The 24,550-nt window shown below is 44.6% G+C and overlaps 1 protein-coding gene across 10 annotated transcripts in view; it reads left to right on the top strand.

Moving 5' to 3' along the window:
- Positions 1-4,127: 4,127 nt before the first annotated feature.
- adamts3 (ADAM metallopeptidase with thrombospondin type 1 motif, 3) overlaps positions 4,128-24,550 on the top strand; it is a 93,587-nt gene continuing 73,164 nt past the window's right edge. For 3 of the 10 annotated variants that reach the window (XM_069523301.1, XM_069523299.1, XM_069523296.1), the window contains exons 1-3: positions 5,078-5,818; positions 6,096-6,117; positions 10,313-10,752. In XM_069523301.1, the coding sequence (XP_069379402.1) occupies positions 5,759-5,818; positions 6,096-6,117; positions 10,313-10,752 (522 nt within the window). In that variant the 5' untranslated portion in view covers positions 5,078-5,758. The other 7 variants (XM_069523297.1, XM_069523295.1, XM_069523300.1 and 4 more) reach the window with 5 other exon arrangements.

The raw sequence follows: 24,550 nt of genomic DNA, 5'->3' as shown, positions 1-24,550 counted from the left end.
CGTGCGTAACTGTCCCCGCCCACACTCTACCACACGTCCTCTACGCCGGCGTGAGGAGGCTGTGATGATGAACCTCTTTAGGAAAAGACAGAGCAGCAGCATTGTAAACAGCAACATACCAACTTGTAAAGTTTATTTTCACAAGTTTTGCCGTAGTGGAAATGTCCTCTAATTGGCTACAGTGGCTCCCACGGTTTCCTGTGGTGTGTTGCTCCGTTCATTCTTCTTCTTCGCGTCCGGGGAGGAGCAGACGTGCACTCATGCATTAGAAATGAAGACATGAAGTCCAGACAGAAGTCTTCTGTCTGACATTGAGCATAAATGAGACCTCAGTCTACACCTTCTCTCATTCTCCCCCCCCCTCCTTCTTGTCCCCCCCTCTTTCCTCACCTTTCTCCGCCTGCGTGTCTGCTCCTCTCCCCTCCCCCCCCCGGCGGTGACGCCATGAGGCGTGCAGATGTGCCGATGACCTGGGTTTCCTTATCTGCAGGCAGCTCACCTACGGTGGAGCCGGTGATGCAGACACAAACAAACAACAGCGGTGGCGGCGGCGGCGGGCCTGTCATCTGCTCTCGCTCTTATCGGGTCATTTAATGAATCCTTCAGCCGAACGAGAAGCTGGTTTCACGTCATCACAGAGAGAGAGAGCGGGGGGGAGGAGGGACAGAATGTCTCGACACAGATGTGTAACGACCCTTTGGCTGTGCCCAATAAAAGCTGTGATACACAATCATGTGTCGTCCTTGTGTGATTCTGACTCCCATCACTCTGACAGTATGAACCACAGAGGGAGGGAACAACCCTGGAAACGCACGTTTCTTTTTCTTTTCTTGTTTATCTTTCTTTACAGTGAACAGGTGGATGTGTTCAATTCAATTCAAATTCAATTCAAAAGACTTTATTGTCATTGCACAGTCGTACTTCGTACACTAGCACAACGAGATTGTGGCACAGTCCTCCTCCTCGATGCCAAACATACAATTAAGCCGACACAAACCACTACACATTCCAGGGCTAAAGGCATTTAACCAAGTGGACGTACTATACAAAAAAGAATAATTGTACCGATACATGCAGATAATATGCATATTTGGAGTACAGTGCAAACTGTACAGAATAAATACTATATACCGATAACGTACCGATATTTCTGGATAATCTGGGTAATATACAAAGTGTTTATTGCACAGAAAGGTCAAGGACTGAAAGTCCCATAGTTCATAGTTCACAGAATATTAACACATGTCTAAACATCTGGGTTCAGAACCACAGGAGCCCAACAGAGCAGATGCAGATTCTGATATTAGGAAGTAAATAATCGATGCTACTGATAACATGAGGATGTAACAAAAACAAATGGCAGTGACAAGGAAATATAATTCAGGCTTTAAATAATCTACAGTTGAAGCAGAAGCTTTTTTATAAATAACTATTTAAAAAAAGGAAACACAAATGCTATTAAATATTTAGAACTTTGAAAATGTATTCATCTGTTGTGTATTGTTTAGTGTGTTTAAGGAAAGTCACTGATATCAACAGGTCTGAAGTATTTGTCGGCCAGTCTCTGATACATATTCCAGCTTTTGATTAAAAAGTGTCATCATGCATCTACATCGATATCAGCCTTGTTTGGAAATCATCGTATTTTAACGTGAAGCAAATCGAGAGCGAGTCTTTCTGCTGCCTGAGTCCTCGCTGTTAAAATAACGCGGCATTTGAACAGCTTCCTTCTAAAGCTGCGTTAATGACGTGTGCTCCTCCATAATGCAGAGGCCCAGTGATGACACAGCTGTGTGAACTATGAAAGTAGTTTGAGGACTTCACAAGGTCAAAACTTTGGAATTGAAGGTTTTTTGCTTTCAAGTGTCAAGTGAAGTCAAATCTAAATGAGTGAGGCAGCAGAGAGGGGAGTTTAGTGAGAGACGTGGACGAGGCGAATGGACCAATCACAGCTCTTATAGTCAGATTTCTATGAGGTTGCCTGTCAGGCTGAGATTAACCCCCTGATTTAACGCCTCAGTCGATTCAGGGCAGAAATCTGAATTAATCTGGAGGACGCTCGGCCACAAAAGGAGAAGCTGACTCCGAGACCAGAAGGACTTTTACTCAATATTTTTTCTAATCTTTCAAATGGACAAACTGCTCGTTACAAAGAAGAACCTAAACGTAACACCTTAAATAAACATGATCGAAAACTACAAGATGAAATAAAAACTACACTAAACTGGTAAACCTTTAAAAACACTTAAATTAAAAACCTACGCGAAATAATCAAAGTTTAGGGAAAAAGAGAAAAACATTTATAACCTGTGCACCATTGCATTTTTCTCTGTGAAGTATAGATATATATATATATGTATATATACTATAAATACTATAAAGATCAAGACATATATAAATATATGTATATATGTGTATATATATATATATGTCTTGATCTTTATAGTTTGTGATCTGTATTCTGTAGTGTTGGGAAGGAGAAGGTGTATATGAAGAATCCCATCGTGTGCTTGTCTTATCTATTTAAATGACTTCAAAATGTAAAATGAAGCATGTGAATAACAAGGTGCTCTGATCATCCTCTAAACATTCTGTCTTCAGAACTGATGTGAGACCGCTTTGATCCCTTTCATCTTCTTAATTTATGCCTGTGCCTCTGAACGAGGCCTCTGAGCTCCGAAGGTGCTCGAACACACCAGAGTCAGAGAATTACAACTAACTGTGTCTCTCAGTGCAGAGAAATCAAAGAGCGGAGGTCAGCAGCCGCTGCAGCTCTCTGGGATAAAGCTGCGGAGTCATCGACGGCGAGCGGAGAAGATTAACTTCCGCTCAGAACTGAGCATCAACACGAGCAGTCAACAGAAGAGGTCAAAGGTCAAACCATCCTGAAGACATCACAGAAACAAGCCTGTGGCACGGCAGCTCTATTTTGTTGAAGGTAAAGTAAAAAGAAGTAAAAAGTACTGCAGTGGAAACTCACTTTTCTATAGTATATCTAAATATTGTACCTTGTCATCTTATCAGATTTTTACTGTTTGATGCGATAGTGGAATTTAGCAGAAGCAAATTATTTTATTTTATTTTAATAAGTTACGTCCATTCAATTTTATTTGCGTTTCGCTAAATCGTAACAAACATTATCTCAAGACCTTGAGAATCATAGAGAAACCCACAGGAAGTGTCACCGCTCTCGTGACATGGACTCGTCTCCCTGTCCGGGCTTCTCTCTCTCTCTCGAATGCGTAGGTTGGTAAATGTGTGTGTTTTTGAACCAGACTGCGCTCACACACTCTCAGTGAGCCCAGATGGCAGCTAGTTAACATGACCAGCATCTCAGCCAGGGTGTTATTGGTCTAACAGCCCCACGCTGGGCGGAGGACAGGTGTTTGCTCTGAGAGACGTCGAGAAGGGTCGGAGCGTCAGCGTGTTTCATGATGGCATGACTTGACGATCAGAGCTGGAGCGTCTCGTTGTCTGGAGGAGCAGCTGTTTCCCCAGCGAGGGAGTAACATGAAAGAACAGAGGGAGTGTGACTTCATTTTGTGTTCTTTTATCTTTTCATGAAAAGTTTCTGGAGGCTTCTATATTAATGTTTAAAGAGTTGTGTGTGTAGGTGTGTGTGTGTGTGTGTGTGTGTGTGCGCATGTGTGTGCATGTGTGTGTAAAACCCTTTAAGTTAAGGATCTGACTACTTCCTAGAAGCCGGAATAAAACCCGACCTCTCTCCTCCTCCCTGCTGCCATTTAAATTACAGTTTGCCTGTTGGAGGTGTTTAATGTTCGGTTCATGTGAAGCCATCAATATTTATGAACATATTTGCTATTCACCAAGTGTGGACATGGACATTTCCCTGCTTGCTACGAGACGTTCATAATGCAGTCCTCCAAACCTACAGCTTTGTCTGCCTGCTCTCACTGTGTTTCTCTCACTGACCCTGCCCCAGTGGTGTCGTCCTGAATATGAGGACGCCTGTTCTCCGAGAGCACCTGACATGTGAGAGGACGGAGGCAGAGACAGAATGAGGAGAGAGACGAGGACAGGACAGTTCACATTATTGCAAATGACTGCGACGCCCCCTAACCTGATTTTACATGCAGCGCTCGCCCTCTGGAGATTTTCCCTCGGCTTCTCCCACTAAAGCTTCTTGTAGACCTCGGGAGTAAATGTTCTTTTCTTTTGTGCTCCACATGTTTTAATAATGCGAGCGAGTAATGAGAGTATTTTCCAATTTATTCAGTTTTCAGTTGTAATTATGCTGATGAGGGGTTATAGTGCACACTGAGACACGATTAGCTCCTGAAACCTGGTTCCACATCTGGAACACGTTCACTCAGCTAATAATAATGATCATAATGATAATCATAATAATAAGGACACATTTTAAATGTTCTTTAGTGAATCACGACCGTGGTTTATAGACACATGTACAGATCCAGTGTGTGAGGGTTTGTTTGGGTGTAATCTGTTATTGTTGTATATACGATTACATTTGAATTATTTCAAGTATTTAAAATATATATGGTTGTAACTGTGAGCTTAGATCGGTTGTGGTTTGTTGTAGATGTGTTGTGTTTGCTGCTCGTAACGTGGAGCAGCCTGTTTCATCCTGTCCTCAGCTGAAGGACAGAGCGATGTCAGGACATTGGACTATTGTGTTACAGTTAATGGTAAATGAATATGTTTACCATTCATGTTAAACAGCCTCGTTGATCCTGGCCTCAGATGAGGTGAATGTCCGTCTCTTGTTTAAAGAGCAGAGCGACGTCAGGACATGAATATATTATTAGGTTCATGTTGAGCAGCTGTGCTCATCTCGTCCTCCCCCTTCATCTCTCCATGTCTTTACTTTAAGGACAGAGTGATGTCAGGATATCTGAATATTGTGTTTATATGTGTACTCCATGAATGTATTCTCATTTATAAATACACACATTATTGTTGTACTGTCTTCTTTGTCCCTGAACATGTTCAGGTTGAGGACAGAGGGAGGACATCAGACTGTCGATGGAACAAAGTGTGGCAGTGGAGCCTCAGCTCATTGTGTCCTGAACTCAGATCAGGTTAGTGTCCGTCCCTTCATGTCCTAAGAGCAGAGTGGTGATTCATTTTGATATAACAGTGGGTGGTTATGTATAAACTGAGCAGACTGGGATGAGGTGAGGGAGCTGGGTTCCTCCTCCTCTTCCTCCTCCGTCCCTCTATGTCTCCTCCAGGACACAGGATTACTGCTGATGTCAACAGGCTCTTGATGTAACTAGAAGTGGTTATATATAAACTGAGCCGACCATCTCACCCTGAGGGGATGAAGTTAGGGATTTGGGACCCTCCTCCTCCTCCTCCTCCTCCTCTGTCCCACCATGTGTCCAGGCAGGAGGAAGGAGAGGGCAGGCTGACGTCACACAGGGTTGGCCTTGTCGTTTATTAGACAGAGGAGTCAAAGTGCCAGAGCTTCACACTGTAGCTCTGTCCAGAGGCAGAGGGGATGTCCTACTGACTCAACCCCACCAGAAACTTTCTGACAGACAGAACCAGACAAAACACTGAGTGACACCAGTGTGCCTCCCTCCTGCCTCCCTCAATCTCTCCACTCCTCTGGTTTTGTACTTTTGAGAAACTTCTACCAGAGGCGCAGCCTTCAGCTCCGGCTCCGGTCCTGAATGAGCCGGGTAGCTCGTGCGCGCTTTGACTTTGTTCTTTCTCCTTTTTTGCTTTGATCTGTGACGTTGGGACAAGTTTGTCTGTCTCATTAAGACTCGTGATGGCTGCGCTGTCACTCGCGCTGCTGCTTGTAGGACTCGTGTTGACTTCAGCCGACAAGGTGAGTGTCTCTGCTCCTCGCACGCACTTTGACTTCGCGTCTTCCTCCGGAACGCGAGCGAATCCGCGGATCCGTGACCGAGGCTTCACATTTTGCGTAAAAAAAGCGCACGCACACACACACGCACACGCACACACGCATGTTGCCTCTGCGCACTGCGGGAGTTTAGCGTGTTACATAAGACATGTGAAGTTCAGGCGTCTCACAGAAGTTTGTTAGAACACTGTGGTTTCCTGCTGTTCCCTGGTTAACCCGCTCTCTCTCTCTCCCCTCACAGGCTGGTGAAGCTGATCGAGAGGGTGAGTTGATCATTTTTCCTCTGGTGCTTCTTCACAATCACATCCTGAGCTGCAGACACGTTGCTCCCGGAGAGACAGGAGGACACTGGCATCGAAGTGGGAGGGCAGAGAGTGGAGTGTGTGAGAGGAGCCCACCACTCCCCCTACACACACACACACACACACACACACACATAAATATTACACCAGCAAACTGCTTCAAGGGCTTTGTTATACAGGAAAGAAAATTCCACCTCTAAATCCCACACATCTGTTCTCCATTGTGCGTCTGAGAAATAAGTGAGCTGCAGCAGTGTCCACGTAGGATCCTTTTACATCCGCCGTTATCTTCGGAGCAGCTCGGGGGCCTTCAGGCAGGGAGGTGACACTTGGCAGTGGAGCACTTCCACCACTCACTGTGGTTTTCTGTGTTAAAGACAGTTTTCCTTACGTAAGAACCCTCAGAAGAACCGATTTGTTCTTCAGAACGATAGCGTTAATATCATCTGGTCTCAACTTGAAGCATTTCCCCCAAAATCAAGCGATGGTTCCCCAGAGAATCTCCTACCGACCAATTTCTTCGAGGCTGTTTAGACTCGACCCCCCCAGAGTTCAGTTGGGCCGCAGTGACCTCGGATCCCGTTCCCACCACAAACAAACCACTCCAGAATTGATTTGTGCTTCTATTGATTTGTGCCCCCCCCCCCCTCACCGCGGGCCGGTGTTTGGTGTGTTCCCCACAAATGAATCGTACAAAGGGAGAAAATGAATCAGAGGAATCTGGTCGAACCTGACTAAACAGTGCATTGTTTGAAAATGCCACAAGAGAATTTGTGTCTTTCACAAATTAACTCCTGCTTGTGAAGAACTTTCTTTTGGGGACAAACAAAATCCCCAAGTGGTCCCAACCTCAGACCTGCACAGAGAGTCTGCCCCCCCCCCCCCCCCCCCCCCCTCCATAATGAAATAAACCTTTGTGTAAATGAATTTCGAGAAGATGGCAGCTGACACAGTTGAGAAAACTCCCTCTGCTGCCGGTTGTTACCCACTGGATCGTCCTGTGTTGTAACAGCTGACGCGTGTCGCACCACACTGAGGCGTTTTTCACCAGTTTCACGTTGGATGATTCCCCCTCGATGTCCGTCACAGAACAGCGCTCTGTGCTCCGGCGACACATTCAGGTCCCCAAGACAACAACTGACTCTGCTGCGTTTGTCGTGATAAAGTCTGCTGCTCGACAACAGCACGTCGTCAAGCTCTGAAGTTCTTCTGTTCAGAGTTTGGAGAGTCATAGTTAAAACACCTCACAGAAAAATATGTCATGTGTTCAGGTTTTTAATCCACTTTTCTGGTTGTGGACTAAATCGCGATCCATCAATCGGTCCAGGTCATTTCGTGATCAGATGTGTAGACGTGTTATTTGTTCCCTCAGGTTAGAAAAGAGGTTAGACTTGTTCTCTCGCTCAAAAAACCTTCAACCTTGGAGGTCAGGCCACTTCTGGTCTTTGTGTTTCCAGCTTTTCAAGTTCAGGTGAGGCATCACTGAGTCACAGTTTATTGTCGGAGGACAGTTGAGTGTATCACAGCTGTGCAGGCGTCCGTCCGCTTCAGCTGAAGTGGTTGAGGATTTTTCGATTAAGGTCTGACAACAGAGAACTGCCTGTTTGCACTGATGCTCAACAACTGATGCAGATGGAGAGAAGCATGGTAGCGGAGGCTGAGAGACCGATTTCTCCTCCGAGCGCTGTAATGGTAGTAACGTGAGGGATCATGGACCAGAAACCAGTTTCATCCGAAGCCTTTAATCAATTTAATGAAGCACTTGACATTAGTCAGACTTTAAAGTCCAAAGAAACAACCGTTTATATTCTAAATGATGCAATGAAATAATACAGGAGACAGAGGATAGTGAAGAATAATCCAGATCCTTCTGTAAAAACAAAAAAGCCATGTCCGTTCAGGTGAAAGTGGGCTGGGTCTATACGGTGTATACTAGTGGAAGCGCTTCAGAAATGACCACATGGTGGCGTAAGCACACATTTTCAAATAAATGATCTTGCAGGAGTAGTGCCTGTGACGTAGACGGAGATGTTGACGCTGCTTCACACCTGGATGGATTTTTACCGATGAGTTCCGTCCTCAAGCTGCAACCGGGGATTCAATGAAAGATGAACAGATGTGTGGCTCACAAGCTTCTCACGATTTAATCTTTTATATGAGATTTAAAATTTAAAAGTTACCAGCTTACAGTTGAATCAAGGTAAAACTCTCCTCGACTTGTGTTCGTCAAGCGTTGAAAAGTGGTGAAGAAACTCGTTTAGATTAGTTTCAGATGACATTTTGTTAATTCTCCGAACACCGAGCCTCAAACATGTGATTTCTTGTTGGTGGCGTCTGTAACCAGGCGAACCACAGAGACAGTGACTGACCACAGTCTGTAGACTCTTCTCCCTCAACAAAACACATCATGTTGAGCAGACTGAGGACATGACAGTAAATCTGTTCTGAGGGAACAGTTGCTTTCTTCTTTCTCAGTGACAGTGAATATCTGCCACTGGGCCTTGGAGTCAATAACTTTGTGGAATCATTTAACGGTTGGACTGTGAGTTCAGTGTGGACTCGCTGTTCATTCCCTCAGAGGATTTCATCTTTCTTCTTAACTTCCCAGTTAAAGGCACAGAGACCGTGAGAAGTCGCCAAAATAAAAAAAAAAAAAAGGATTTCAACCCATGGTTCAGGTTTGGAAATGTTAGATTTTCCACAAACCAAAGCCTTTAAAGCTGCAAGACACGACGAGATGTCTCTTATTTTGCCTGTTGAATGCTTTTAATGTGAAGCAGCAGCGGCAGGAAGTTCTGTTTTCCTTAGCAATGACTTAAAACAACCATGAACCAGTGTGAAGAGTTAATCTATAATATAAATCTATAAAACTGTTAATCTATATTTAATGAGATAAAAACTACATCTGAACCTATAAAGCACAGAATAGAGATTGTTGCTGTATTTAAATTCATTCAAGGGCGACTTCCTGTTTGACATGAACGTCTATCACTTTATCAGAAGAGGGATGTTTTTCTAAAGTCAAACTTTTTAACCTTTTGGCTGCAGACAGAAGTTTGTCTGAAATCCCACTTCCTGACAGAGGTCATTTCATTTCCCGATCACTCTTCATATTGTTGCTCAAATCTTTTCTTGACAGCGAGAATTGGGATGAAGATGCGTCAGACTTTTCCCTGGTTGCGTCTAATAGAACCTAAAGCTGAAATATGTAAAAGTCTATCAAAAGTTACGTCAGCCCGACGCACGACGCACAATCCTTTCAGGTGTGGATATCAAACTGCCTCTGTGTCTCTCATGTCTGCGGAGGGAGTTCATTTGTGATGATGTAACTGAGCGGGACTGTAAAATATCCTCAGTGTTAAAGTGTGATCGAGCTGCTCCCATCCCTCAGAGTTCAGACTGTAAATCTGTTAATGCTGTCGTCAACTCGTCTGTGACATCTGCATGTTCCTACTCACCGCTGACACGTCTGAACATCTCCTCGTGAAGATAATTACAAGGTTCTGATGTTCACGGTACATTATCTTTCCCGACGTTTGAGAGATGTTTTGAACGTTTCTGTCACAGCTCGAAAAGCAAACAACGCTTTTAATACCCACAGATTCTTTATCATGATGAATATCCAGTATATTGAGCAAAGCATTTACCTCTGGAACGTTTTTCTGCCCCTCGCTCTGTCACTGGAACTCAAGCTTGCCGTGATTGATGACAGTAATATTAGCGATCGTGGGAGAAAGCTGGAGGAGGGATGTGGTGTTGGATCCAGAGCCGAAGCAGCTTTTAATGAATAATTCATGTGACGGGAAGACAAACAATATTTTATACATATCATTAATCTTTTTACTGCTGATGCTTCTCAAGTGTGAGGATTTTCTGTCTCTGTTTGTTTTATGGAATTGTAAATTAAATGTCATTTGATTTTGAAACGTTTGTTTGGAGACAACGAGAAATTTAAAAAAAAATGTTTCTTCTGAATCTGTTTCCTTACAAAAGAATAAATATGAGTTGACGACAAAATCTGATCCTGTCAGAAAATAACGGCACAAGCAAAACTACAGATATGACGTTTGTCACAGATGGAAGTTTCCACTAAAAGATAAATGTGCAGTTAAATGTGTGTTTGCTGCAGCACTGAAAGTCTCATTGTGTTTTACAGACCAGTTGCGGAGCCGACTGAAGGAATACGGCCTGGTCACTCCCTTCAGCACCGACTCTCACGGACACTTCCTGTCGCACCTGCTTTCGGCCTCTCACAAGCAGCGTGTCAAGAGAGAGGTATTTTCCTCCGGTGAACCCGAACAGAAACTTTTCTTCAACATCACCGCCTTCGGGAAAGAGTTCCACCTCCGCCTGCGCCCCAACAACAGGCTGGTGGCCCCGGGCGCGATGGTGGAGTGGCACGACAACGTTCAAGGAGCCGGGAATATCAGCGACAGTGCGGTCGACGAGGCCGATCCGGGCGCCAACCATACTGATCCCGGCAGCACGACGGAGAGGATACTGCAACGTGAGCTGCTTAAGACCGACTGCACCTTCATTGGCGACATCTCAGACGTTCCTGGAGCCTCGGTTGCCATTAACAACTGCGACGGACTGGTAAGTCCTCCTCAGCCATAAAGCTCCTTCCTCTCCCTCCTCTTCTGAGTCTTTTCATTGCAAAAGTGCCATGACCTTATCAAGTGCCACTAAAGAATTTTAGATGTCTGTAACTCCAAAGTTAAGAATTTCTTTACGTCACCACTTTGTTCTCGGACATATTCTTCCGGCGAGCAGACGGAATAGGTTTTTTTTGTACAGAAGTTTGTTACGGGTGAGTGGCCATCCATTGCTCCCACAAACGGTTCCCCCCAACTCCCCCAACCTCTTCCCAACATAAAACTTGAGTCTCCCTTTGTGCTCCACAACAGTCTGCAGTCCTATCCTCCCCATCACCCCTCATAAAACACTTGAACGGCCATCGCTAAATGACCTGGGCCAACATCTCTCAGATTAGTCCGGCGAAACATCGCTGCATTCAAGCGAGATCTCAGTCGGCCAAAACCAAAGCTGTTCCAACAAAGTTTTCTCCTGCAGATGTTCTGAAAAAGCAAAACAAAGGATTTACCGTAACTCCTGATTCCTGATAGGGACATCGGAATCAACACGCTAGAAAGATCAGGCTGCTGTTGTTTTGTCCTTTTATCGTAAAAACAGATCTTCTGAGGGAACCCAACCAACAACGAATCCACCCTGTTAACAAGTACAGTGTGTGTAGCTGTGCTGAGATATTGCTTTAGTGTTCTTTATTCCTTAAGAGGAAACAGGTGTGGTGAGCCTGCTCTGAAATCTGTTCAACTGCAGAGTTTGTTTCCCCCTGAAGGGCGAGAGCTGGGAACGATGGAGGAAGAGGCTCATCTCATCTTCATCATTTCGATGATCAAACTGTGTTTCAGGTGGAAAGTCGTCATTTAGAGCTTTGACCATAGGTTGTCTCCTCTCAGCTTGTTTTCATTCATCAGTGCAACAGAATAGCTGTTTCCGATTCGTGGTATTTTCACGCTTCCGCACCGGAGACGGCCGGTGGCTGAGGACGTTCTGTTGTCAGGTCGTCAAGTGGTTCAATTCACTTGGACTCGTTAACTAATTGATTGAGATCATTGCTTCAACTTTTGATCAGTTGTCACTCGGACAGAACAGATTTTCAGATGGAGCGATCGTGTTTCAGTTAAAGGTCAAAGGTCGCGCCGACTTTATACGAATCTGGAAAACAAAGTCTGTAGACGTGTACGTTGAAACTGCACTGGTGGGAGGAGGCACGCAGATCCAGTGTGGTCTGTTACTAAGCAACCAACTGCAGAGTCAGACAATCCGCTTCCCTTTTATACCCCGGCGTGCACACGAGCGGTCATGTGATGCGTGTTTCAGGCGTGTCAGTGTGAGCAGGGATGGTTATGTCGGCATGGATGGAACCCTCAGCCTCACAGAGCTGCAAACACCAGCAGTGTGCGTCAGATAAATACATGTTAGTTTCCTCAGGGCACATTTTTTGATCGTGATTCAAAACAGAAAGTGAAACCGGACTTGTCTTTTCGATTACACGTCTTCAGTGGTGTCGGTCTGACTTTACACACAACCTGTTAGAACCTGAGCGTTAGATTGTTCTGGTGCTGGTTACACATGAACGAGCCTGCTGTGCCCTTCAGGGTCTCTGAGAGAGCGACTCATGGTTAAGATGATGGTGAAAGAAAGTGCCTCAAGGACACAATTTAAATCCCTGTGAAACACGACTGCTGAGCCGAGCTGGCTTCATTTTCCTGGCTGCGTGTGTTTATCCTCGATTCTCAGCGGACAGCCGAAAGGTTCTCTGCAGGGGTTCACTTTATTCTCTCCACATTAAAACACTTGTAACAAGGCAGCACATGTTGGGAGAGATTCCTACAGGCGGTTGAGACGGTGCGAGGCTTTGACAGAGTTCAGCCCAAACTGAAAGTGTCTGATAATTTATACAAGAAGCGAGAAAACACCTGAATGCACCTTCAGATCACAACTCTAACGACTAGCTGTCTTTTAAAACTGTGTTTTTAAAGTTCATCACTTCAGGAAGCAGGATTCTAAAAAACATAAACGCTCCAATCTAAATATAAACGAGATATAAACCAATCAACTGATTTTAATCCCACATGAAATATATGAGAAGCATTTTGTGAGGTAGAAGGAATGAGGCGGAAATAAGATGAATAACGTTTCTTGTTCTGCCCCAAACTTCAACTTCTATGAAAAGCAGAAGATTGAAAGTAAAAACATTTGGCAAATTATTTGAAAAGTTGCATTTGAATGAATTAAACAAAACAATAAAGAAATAAACACCCACATTTTTGGCAGAACATCTCAGATACAGATACAGATGTAAAGTTTATTGTACTGAACCTGGAGATCCTCCAGATATTCTCCGGAGGGGCTGTACATCAATTGATAAATCAAATTTTATTGTATAGCTAAATTCACAAATCAGTTTGTCGTCTAACATAAATTTAGAAGTGTATTCATGTCGAGTGAGAGCCTCCAGCCTTTGTGCGGATTCTCTGAAGTTCAATAGTGAGAACACAGCAGGAGATCCTCCACAGGATTCACCGTGAGCGAGTGGGTGGGTGGACGATGTTTCCAACACGTGTCTGAAGCAAAAAGAACAATATGGCCACACATGCAGAAGACAGCGATGAAGAAGAGAGCGTCTGGTGATGAGAGCTGACGCCAAACTACGGAGGAAGACCAAACCCAGTTCTGGCTCATGTTAAACTGAAGAACATGTATCCAACATGTGGTCCTCGGCCATGGGATTGATAATCATCTCACTCATTAACTAATTTAATGAGACAGAACACCGAACAATCAGCATATTGAGTTTATCTTTGGAAACCTGAAGGACTTTCTGTCATTTATACTTTGTTTGTCTATCAATTATACAGATATAAACTTTATATAATATATAAATCTAACATTTAGCTCTAAAAATTAATTTCAGTTCATATATTGTAGGAACAAATGGCAAAATCTGAATCCTTAATATAATCTCTAATCTAAAAATATCCCAATGAGTGAGCGAGGCACACAAACAAAGACGAGGCCTGTCAGAACTCTGAAGTTTGTCCTCTGCTGTGCAGGATTTGTCCGTTTCCTTTTGATTGGAGCAGGAGGGAAGCCGTTTGTCACTTGGGCAGATTCCGTCTTTCTTCTCGGAGACATTTATAGTTGAAGCTCACAGGAGAGTGGAGCCTGAGAGAGGGGGGGGGGGGGGGGGGGGGGGGGGGGGGCACACAGGATGTGAGAGTTTTGCTTTGTAAATACTATTATGGCAGGATGTCACTTTGAAGATGCCAGGAGCGTCACTGGTCAGTCGCTTTCCCAGAGGACGGATAATTTGAGCCGGCTGCTGCTGCTGCATCGTTCTGAGCTCCACTATCAGTGGTTATTTCATTTAGAAGAGATTAACAGACTTGTATAAATTAGTAAACGCTCGGGATAACGTGTGAATTTAAAAGCTAACTCTGTAGCCAGGATCTGATTGATCATTTTCTCCCTAGTATTTCTCTTTACTCTCTTCTACCATCATCATTTTCTAAGCTGTCCACGTCACCGGAGGACTTCATTTGCTGTAAAACTTCAGTGATCAGTGTCCTGCTGCATATTTTGGACGTAATGAGACAAAATTGAAGAACTGAAAGGACATTATCGAGTGTCAGCTTTTAGTTTGACATGAAACTCATTGAAAACAGAAATCCAGGAATGTTGTATGTTTTTCTTCGTGAAAGAAAAAAACAAAAACGTGAACACACACATTGTTCAGAGCTAATTTCTGCTTTCACTCCAAAAACCCCCAAAAAAACAAATCATTGAAAACCTGAATGTCATCAGCACTTACACCACAGAACTACATTCTGTTACTGGTACCCTGCAGCCGAACCGTTTGGTCTTTCGGCCGCTGTAGTGCAGAACATTATCATCTCTTGTCTTGTTGGCAGCAACAGTGAAGCATGCACGCCTGCATAACTCGACATCAAACGCTCACCAAGCAGAGGTTGCTGATGAAAAAGCCTGTCGTTGAGGTCCAGGGGGCTTTGATCTCCGGTGCTCGCCCTCGCTAGGTGTGTGTTTTACTGTTTCTTAATTATAGCCAGGCTGCTGTCTGGAAGCCTTTACTGCAGCAGGCAGGCGAACAGGCATGCGGCCTGCCTGCTGAACGCTCGTGAGGCAGATACTTCCTCTGCTTCAGCAGCAGCAGCAGCAGCAGCAGCAGCAGCAGCGTGGGGGTGAAGCCAGGCCGAGTGGCCTGTGTGGGAGACGGCCTTCATGTTGAATGAATGTCAGAGGAACAACCGCTGAGAAGGAACTCTTGATAAGCTCTGAAGATACAAACCAGTGCTGAGCTCTGGTTTCTGTCGGTTTCATGCACGGAGCAGAAATGAATCCGTCAGGGTGAGACGGCCACGAGGAAGAGAGGGAGAGGAGGAGTCTGTTTATCTCTCACGCTCACACCAGTGACTTGATTCATTCCACAAAACATAGATGAAATTCTTCTTGTTTGACTTAGTGAGCAGTTGTTCATGAGCCTTAGAGGTTGAGGAGCTGTTCCTGAAACACTTTTTATAATTTGTTGAAATCTTCAAGTCCCGATAAGCATCAAAACTAAAGCTGGTGTCTCGACGGTGATAAACACGATCGGTCCTCAGACTGAATGAAATGATTGGCTGCTGCACCTGTAACCTGCACCTCAGAGACACTGAGGGGAAATGTTGTCTTCAGTTGTCAGCCCCATATTTTGCATCTTTGATTGATAGATTTAAAAAATAATAGTGTCAGGACGCAGCCGCCTGCTTTGGAACATTATGACGGACAGTTCTCATTTAATTTCTGACGTTTCACTGACAAAACAATCAACAAGTTTTAAAGATATTCAACAGAGTAATTGATCCGGAAAGAAAAATCCCCAGTTACAGGCAGAATTTTATTACATTTTCAGATTCATGCAACCTTTGATAATCGTGGTCGTCCAAGAAAGTTTGAGACGGCGCTGGAGTGTCAGAACAACATGGTCAAAACAATCAGGACTGTAATGAGAAGCGATGTGCTGAAGGCTTTGGTGAAAATACTGATGAATGTGGAATTTGCATAAATAAATGTCTTTATTTCAAAGTATTTCTGATATTTGCTTGAAATCCAGTTTTAATATTTATTCATAAAACATCTCTTCAGCTGAGAAACAAAAAAAAACGATTTAATTATAATGAATTATTTATGTTTTTTGAAATGAAGGTTAGAATCCATGTTATTGTAAATGTAAAGGTGAAAAGGTGCGAGCTCGTCCGTGCGTCTAAAATCTCTTAACAAGTCGATGAACTATTTCACTGTCTGTGGACAAACGGGCTCCACAGAGGCATCTGCTTCAGGATGTAATGACAGTGTTTGATTCCTCAAACACACCTGGTCTGTATGGAGGTTTTAATAAAGGGGCGGCCTTCGTAAACAGGAGGGGGACGCAGGCTCGACTGAGGACGGACAGATCTTGTTTCTTTTTTTTTTACGCTCACGTGGACTGAACTGGTTGAGAGTCAGGATTAGAGAAAGCAGCAAAGGAATGCTTGTGACCTCGACATGTCAGAAGTGTGTGTGTGCTGTATCAGTCACTTCCTCCTCCTCCGAGCGTGTCTCTGCGGCCCGGCCTTGTCTCCACTGGTGTCCTCACAGAGCTGACCTGTCACAGAGCTGATGGTTCACATGCTGGAGACATTTTACCGTCCAGTCAATCGCCTGAAAGACGAAGAGCTGCGGTTTTTGGACTTGAGAACTTGAGGGTCCAGACAGAGAAGACGTTTGAGGACATTAATTTGAGAAACTCCCTAAATCCGTCTCATTCTGTATCTCGTTGTCGTTGGTATCTCCGTCTCTCAGGGACGACCTCAAAGGTCGCCTCCGCTTGCTGGACCGTGGTGTGGACGCACAGAGAAACCGTCCATCCCTCTTTCCTCTGCTCCTCTGGGTAAAGACGATAGAGAACCGTTACGGATCCCTTCACACGGGAGACGCCCGGCTGCCAATTCCCAGCTCTATTCCACCTCCAGAATGTATTGTCCCTGGCATCACAGAGCGTCCGCCCACACAGTGATGGTGTATCTGGGCACAAATGACGACGTAGACAATCAGTCAAGCTCAGTGATGATTATAAACCCACTGATGAGGAACCTTGGCGAACCGCTGACGGAGCCCTGAGATATTAAATCATCTCCGCAGCGTCGATTGGTGGTTACATAACTTCAGCTCAGTGTTTGCTTATATTTGGATCTTTGACTCATCGTGAAAACTGAAGTCTACACGCGTGATATTCACCGTCTCAGCGTGAAGGGAATTATAATCTTGGCCGCTCGAATCTCTGTATCTTCAGAAAATGAAACTGGACTCAATCCTCAGGGCTCCAGGCTAAATGTTGACATCGGTTGCACTGGTGCGTCTGACACTTCGCTCTAAAGTAAATCCAGTCTGACATTTAATTAGAGTTAGAAATATGAAAATATCCAGAGTTACAGAGCGCCGGTTGCTTGTTCTTTCTTTTATTAATATTTACCTGTGCATATTACAAACAGCTGTTTCTCCTGCCCTGTCTCCTGTAAATCACGCAGGGTGTGTGTCCACATGTCTCTTGTCTCAGATGGATGAGTCTTCTGTCACAGTCGCTCTGATTAACACTTGCTCTACACTTCTAGAATATATAAATCAAAACCTGCAGCTGTGTGTCGATGCTGGCTCATCCGCACACGAAGCCTCTCAGGTCGATATCTTTCCTGTCACAGTTGGTTTGTTGGTTTCTTCCTATTGGACTGTAATTCTCTTCCCCTCTGGTTTATTTGACCCTTGAGTTCTTTTCTGACAAAGCTTTGATTGTGGCTAACCTCACTTTCACATTGATGATGCAACCTCTGCCGTTGCATCTCAATAGTTTCTGGTTTCTGGGCCGTCCTGTGTTCTCCTCGGTACGCCGCTGCGCTGGCTCACAGGATTTGAAGGTACTTGGCAGATGGGTCGTTTCGAGCATCCTGGAGAACTTGCTGCATTTCTCCTTTGGATTGAATCTGTGTCGGCGTCTTTTGTCTCTTCGTGTATTTCCACGCTGACGTTCAGATCGGGGCTCTGCGTCTGCCGCTGGACTCCTTTATCTTCCTTTTCATTGGCAGTGTGTTCGAGGTCGTTGTCTGCTCTCTGTGAGAAAGCTTCCTTTAACACTTGAAGTCATTTTCCCTGAAAGACATGTCGCGAAGCAGACCTCTGGTGTGCAGCTGAAAACTTACATTTCTAACTGGAGTCTGTTGTTTCATTCTTTGGTTGACAAGAAGCTGTCAAAACATCTCCCAGACCCTTTTCTGCAAAAAATCTGATTCACTCTGACGTCCCACGGTCGTCTGATGCAGTATTATTCAGAATTACACAACTCTCTGAAGCTCTTCAGGAGGAATCACAAGACTTCACAGAAAATAGAGAAAGGAAAGGTCGGGCACAAGCAGATAAGTCAGACAACGTAAATATAATTGGCTCCACAGTCACACACGGGCGTGAATAAAGAGTTTTCAACTCACAGGAAATGTAGCGTCATTGTGAGACTCATCCAGGTATTCTGCAGTAAATCGTCCCTGATGTCTAACGTGGACGAGGGACAAGAGAAGTGGTGACATCCCTCTGTTATTGTCTCTTCAGTGCTCAAACAGAAGAGTGTTTGATTTGGTGCCATGTGTCCATGTGTCCCAGATCTGAAGCTTTTTCCAAATCCCGTTGATTACGGAACATGAGATCTGTGTCACATGTGGGGGGGGAGGGGATATAAATCTGACTTTATGCACCTTCAGCTGCAGCCTGCAGTGAATGTCTACGTGCCCCGAAGTACCAGCTTTTATTTCAGCACGACAAACAAACTAAGCTGCGTGGAAATGCCTCAAAGCAGCCATGAAATACTGCGTTAGCCTCGCTCGTCTGTTTCCATGAAGCCGGACAGCTGGAACACAAACCTCCTCTGAGTCTCTGTTGCATGAAGGAGGATTGTTTTTTTTTCAGCGGGCCTTGGCAGATGCACTGGCGACCGACCGATGGACTGATGGATCCAGACAAACACCGCGCTGACCTGAGAGCAGCAACAGACTGGATGTCTGACTGCTGATTTTAACCTTCACCACGCCAGCGGCTCTGCAAAAACTTGGCCACCTCGTAATGTGTGTCACGTTGCATAATCGGCACTGCCAGCCAAAAGGGTGAGGCACTGCTGTGTCTGTGGTGTGTGAAACTCTCAAGTGTAAACACACAGCAGGCCTGATGGGTAATGCATCAGTTACAGCTATATCCTCCTTCGAGGGGTTTTAACTGAAAACGCTCTGCTAGCTCGTCACTGTCGGTCCAAACAGCTGGTGTAACGTTGACCTGCTTGAATCCTCTGCTAAGGAAACGTTTACAACGCTGAGATTCATGCAGAGTGACAACATCCAGTGGCCTAAACCTTCGAGGCCCCAGAGATATAAAAGCGCATTCTGGAAGTGCACCAGTCCTGACATATCTGAGCGGCAGCGGAGCGGAGAAAAAAGCAAAGAAAATATCCTTTTTGATTAGGAAAAGAAAGTGAGCCAGGTCCTCTTTGCAGCGCGCACAAGAGTTTTATTCACTAATAGTTCTTAATGTTCCTTGTTGACTTAGCCAAGGCTTGTTGCAGAGGCTTGACCCCAGAGCTGTTTGGGTATATGGTTTGAGGCGCAGGAGGGGAGGCACACGAAGAAGTGCAGAGCCAAAATACCTCTTCCAAGTTTTCTTCCTCAGCCGTCCAGGGCTCAGTTCTGTGTGCTGTCGCAGGGCTTTTATTGATATTTATGTGTTTAGACATTTTTAATCATGACCTATAAAAACTTAAGAGGAGCCCACATTTTCTGTTGTCGTTTCAGGCGGACATTGAGAGCCATTCACCCGCGTGAGGTTTTATTTTAGGTCGAGTGCGGACTCCTCGCCGCCTCCTCAAAGCCGCCGGTAAATGTTTGCTCTGTTCGGTGAAGCGGCACAAAAAGACATTCTCGAATTGTTCCTGAAATTGCAGCAGGTTTCACCTTTCTCTGCCCTCGAGAGAACAAGACCTCTCCTTCCTTTCAGTTCATGCAGTCAAACCTTTGGTTTTTGACTTGTGTAGAAACTGAACTTGCTGACACTGGAGGAGAGAGATTTATCATCACGTTAACTCTCCGAGCACAACCCCTGAAATCTTCTGTTTATTATGGTGAAACACTCTTAAATTAAATCGTACTTCTTCTCCGAGGGTTTAAAGACTCTCAGTGCCGAATCGTAAGAAAATTAACTTGTGTGTTTGTTTCTGGGGACTGGGGATGAAAATGGCAGGTAACGATGACGAAGGTTTGCTCACATTTCTGAAAGCAAACACACCTTTGAACAACACAGAGGGTGAAAGGTGGCAGTGTACCGGCTGAATTCAGACCTTTTTTCAACGTTGCAGTACCTCAACTTTTTTTTCTAAACGAAAGCACGTTCACACCGACCTCCTTAAGAAGTTTAGACTGAAAGAGACTGTTTTTGAAAAACTGGAGCCCTTCAGCTGAATCCCATATGTTTTTGTTGGCAGACGAGTGCTGTCTGCTTGGCCGGGGCTGATGTTGGGGATATTAAACTGATGGAACACAGGACTCTTGATCCCTTTTTTTCGAAGGGTTGTGTTTAGGTACAAACTGGCTGAGCCCGTATCAGACACCTGCCGTCGCCTGCTCTGATAGCGGAGACCACAAAACGCTGGATGACAAACAAACGTGTCATCGTAAACTCACGAGATAGAAACAGCGTTTTGCAGGATTTCCAGCCCAGTGAAGTGTTTTCACGGTTTTTCGCTCTTACTGCTGGATTGAGGCCAGATAATCATCTTCTTCTTCTGCCTCACACACCTTCGCTCTCCCTGGAGATGGTTTGTGTAGTAGTAGAATGAATGAGGATGAGGGGAAGTTTTCTCTGCCTGCAGATAATCACGTGCATGCTTTGGTCCGAGCACCAGCTCACCTGTAATTGAACTTTTATTTTGCGCAGCAGATAAAATTAAATCTTTAATCACTAGAAAAACAGATTCCTTTTGATGTGATATATTTTTTGTGTATTCCTTTTGAGGCAGTTTTAGTCAGATGTGCAGTAAATCTGATTTTTACGACCTTGTGACTTTATCTCGGTTCTTTCATTCACTTTAACGGCTGCGACTGGTTTTATTACCCAATTACTCAATTAGTCCAGTGGTCCTGAAACTTGTTCTGTCTGGGAAACTTTTGAAACATCTACATCTAGGTGGTCCTGACATCGGCTCGGTGGTTTGATTTTCAGCTCCTCACGTCCGATTGTCCTTGAGCCAGACGCTGAAGCCCAGAATGCTCTCAGTGGTCAGAACAGTGCTTTGCATGGCAGCTCTGTCTTCATCTGTCACTGGAGATTAGAGGCACATGTCAAGTGCTGGAGTCCGACCAATGAATGAATAAACAAATTAAACAACATTCCACGTATTGTCCGTGAAGACCTATACATGTCAGGTAATAACGGCCTTGTTACATCATCACAAAAGATAATTGACAATTAGTCAATCTAGCATTTTAACCGCAACCGTTTGAAACCAGTGGTTGGCTCTTATTTCCACGTCTCACTTTTTAAATTCTAAGACCCCCGGTGGGAATTCCCCTCGAGAAAGAGCTGATCGAACCTAAAGCTTTCAGGTTCGATCAGGTTGGGATTGCAAATATTGATTTTATTATTGTTATTATTAAACCAAGCGTTTAGTTATTAAAATATTAAAAAGAGTTTCCAGAGCCAGAATCTCCAGTTTCACCCACGAAGGTTAAAATAATCCCAAAGATTAAAACACAAATTAGCAAAATTGTGAAAAGCACATGTTTTTTGCTCAACCTGAGCGATCGATCAATTCTCATTATCGTTGACTAATTACATAAACAATGAATGTTTTCCGCGGCACTGATCACTCTGTGGGCAAAGTGACTTTCTTTAGAAGCACAGTCACCACTCCGTTCATTGTAATTGTCTAAACTAGTCAAATTGAAATGAGACGATGTTGACTTGCATGGTGATTGCTCTTATTGCAGCTCTGCACTAAGTAGTGATCCTCCAGCTCTGTTATAAAGAAAGTGTCCGATGTCCGTCATTAGCTTCGGTGGGCTGCGCCAGAGGTCAGACTATAGAGGTCAATCAGCAGCTGACCGGGAATCAATCCCAGCGCTGCAGTTCAAATGCCCTGTGGCCCACTCTAAGTGTTTCTGAAGCAGGACTCGCTGTGGAGACGATTTAAGGTCCAGGATGAACATCGATTCTAAAGCCTTAAAATGGATGTGAAGTCCGTTAAGTGCTGGAGATGAAATTAGTCTGTGGGCTGGGTTCAATAGTTTAATGGAGCAGAAACTACACTGTTATTGAATGAGCGCTCAGGAAGCATTAAAATGTCCTGACGAATGGTCACAGCTTCAGGAATTTGCTCTCAGGGAATTTTGTGAGAACCATTGTTGCCATTTTTAAGCTTTTGACTTGAGTTACGATCGGGAGCGGCGTGGCAGCGACGTGCTCAGTTTCTATAGTTAGCGTCATTATGACCGCTGGATAAAACTCGTGGAATTACTCAGGAACATCCCAGATTTCTAAGTGATCTTCACACTTCTGCTCTTCTGCTGCTCATTTTAAAAACCAGAGGATCACTTGATTTCAGTTCTTCTAAAATGAGGTTCATTAAATTATTATGTGGATGGTTCCTCTGAGCAGAACCGGCCCGAGGCATAAACAGATTAATAACAGATTAATCGCCTGCTGAGAGCCCCTGTGGCCACTAGAGGGGCCCCAAGAGAGCTTCAGCCGTCCCGCAAGAAAGACTGTCTGTGATTTATTGTCTCACATGTGATGACGACTTTAAACAAAAACACGATCTTATGCTAACGAACTACGTCAACACCGAGAAACTTTTCTACCCGAACAACTGCAGCTCTGTCACCGCGGTGAGTGAGTACGTTATCTCACTGAGAAGAACTCACTGATACTTTCAGACTTGACCTCCGAGTAAAATCTGGAGAATTGGTTACGGAGTTTACCCAGAGTTCCCCTTTCTCACACTCACAACACAGCAGGGGGTGTTCCCGCAGAGACCAACAGCATCAGGTGGAGCAGCGCCAGAGACAGGAAGTGACGTGTTAGCTCTGAGATCACGTGATCATGTCATGACATCACCACGACACCGTTGTTGACTCTTATCACCACAAACTCTCGTCACGTCTTTGTTTGAGTTCGGTGGATTTTTTTTACAGCAGCAGCTCCTCTGGTTCAGGAAGCAGAGGATCATGGGTAGCGTTCAGTTGTGTTGAGTGCCTGATTATTGAAAAGACTAAAGGAAATAGAGAAACATTCTTTTTCACGAGGTGACAACGAAAGATGTCACGTAAACACTCCTCTGTATTCTCCTGAAGGACACCGTGACGCAGGACATACTACAGATCAGTAAGCGTCTCGGACGTCAGGTCACGGTGACAGTCCCTCACTGCAGACGAGAAGTCACAGAGAACAGGCTCTGATCAAATCTTCTCCTGGGTTATTTGCCCCCAGAGGCCTCGACTTCTGTTTAGAGCGGCAGTGTTCCGCAGCACCAGACAGTCGAGGGACTGCAGCGCTAAAAAATACCGCTCGGAATATTTCTGCAGCAAAAACAAGACGCGACAAATGAAAGTGTGTTTTGCTCGTTATGGTAATTAGACTCTGATCGTTATCATAGTGCGACAAGAGACACTGCACTTCGCTGTCTGTCCTTGTGTTGTCCTGTCGGAGACATTTTGTGTGTTTGTGAGAGTGTGTCTCCTCGATGATTGTGGGTTGATTCGGTCACGATTGGGTCAAATTTCCCTCGTGTCCAATGTGTGAGTTCATGGCAGGATACCTGTGAAATAATCCTGTTTGTTTGATTCCACCAAACAATAAGACGGCAGGAGCTATCAGCACTGTTGTATCAGGATCGACTGAGACAAACAGAAACACTGCACTGTGGTTTGAGGACATTAAACAGGTTATTTGCTCTATTTTCTGATAATGAATCAACAATAACTCCACTCTTTTTAATTCCTAAAGAGATATCTCACAGTTACGTATCCTAACTGAGGCACGACCTCCCTGAAGATTTACATCTCGTGCTTCTGACTCCATTAACGTCTGAGGCGCTCAGCTTTCTTCTCTCTCTTCTCCTGCGTTCATGGGATCAGCGAGTTGTCGATTGTTCATTTCAGTTTAATTTGAAAATGCTGTTTGCCTCCAGGTTTGCTCGTCAACGTGTCGTTCTTCATCCCGAGGCGACTTTGTTCAGCTGTGAGCTGAGGAGCTGACGGGAGAGGAGTGAAAGTGACCGAGTGTAACAGGAGGAATAATGATAATATTAATAACTCAGCCTGGATAATCTGCTGAGCTTGTCTTTTTCTATTGGGGCAAGAGAAGAATTGATAATTGGAAATAAGAAACTGGAGCAGAGCCCGACAAATGCTGACGCATAGAAAATCTAAAGTATGTCTCTGAGCTGTGTTTAAGATAAATTGCACCATCCACAATAAGATGAGGAGGAAATACACACTGCAAAATAAAAGATCTAGAACTAGTCTGTCACTCGGTAGAGCTCCATCCTCCGCCAAGGCCCAACTGTCCCTTAAATATATCAATCCTCTAATATCGTTCTTCATCAAGATCCATGACTTATTCTCTCAGGATCCTCGTTTACATTTAAAGGGCTCTTCCCTGATCCAGACAACATCTCGGTCTCAACTGTGTCATTGATCTGAAATAGTTATTCATCCATTAAAATCAATAACGTCTTTGCATGAGTTCC

This window comes from Paralichthys olivaceus, chromosome 4, assembly GCF_024713975.1.
Source record: "Paralichthys olivaceus isolate ysfri-2021 chromosome 4, ASM2471397v2, whole genome shotgun sequence".
Taxonomy (NCBI): Eukaryota; Metazoa; Chordata; class Actinopteri; order Pleuronectiformes; family Paralichthyidae; genus Paralichthys; species Paralichthys olivaceus.
The sequence above is the reverse complement of the archived record's forward strand: the minus strand, read 5'-3'. Positions and strand labels throughout refer to the sequence as shown.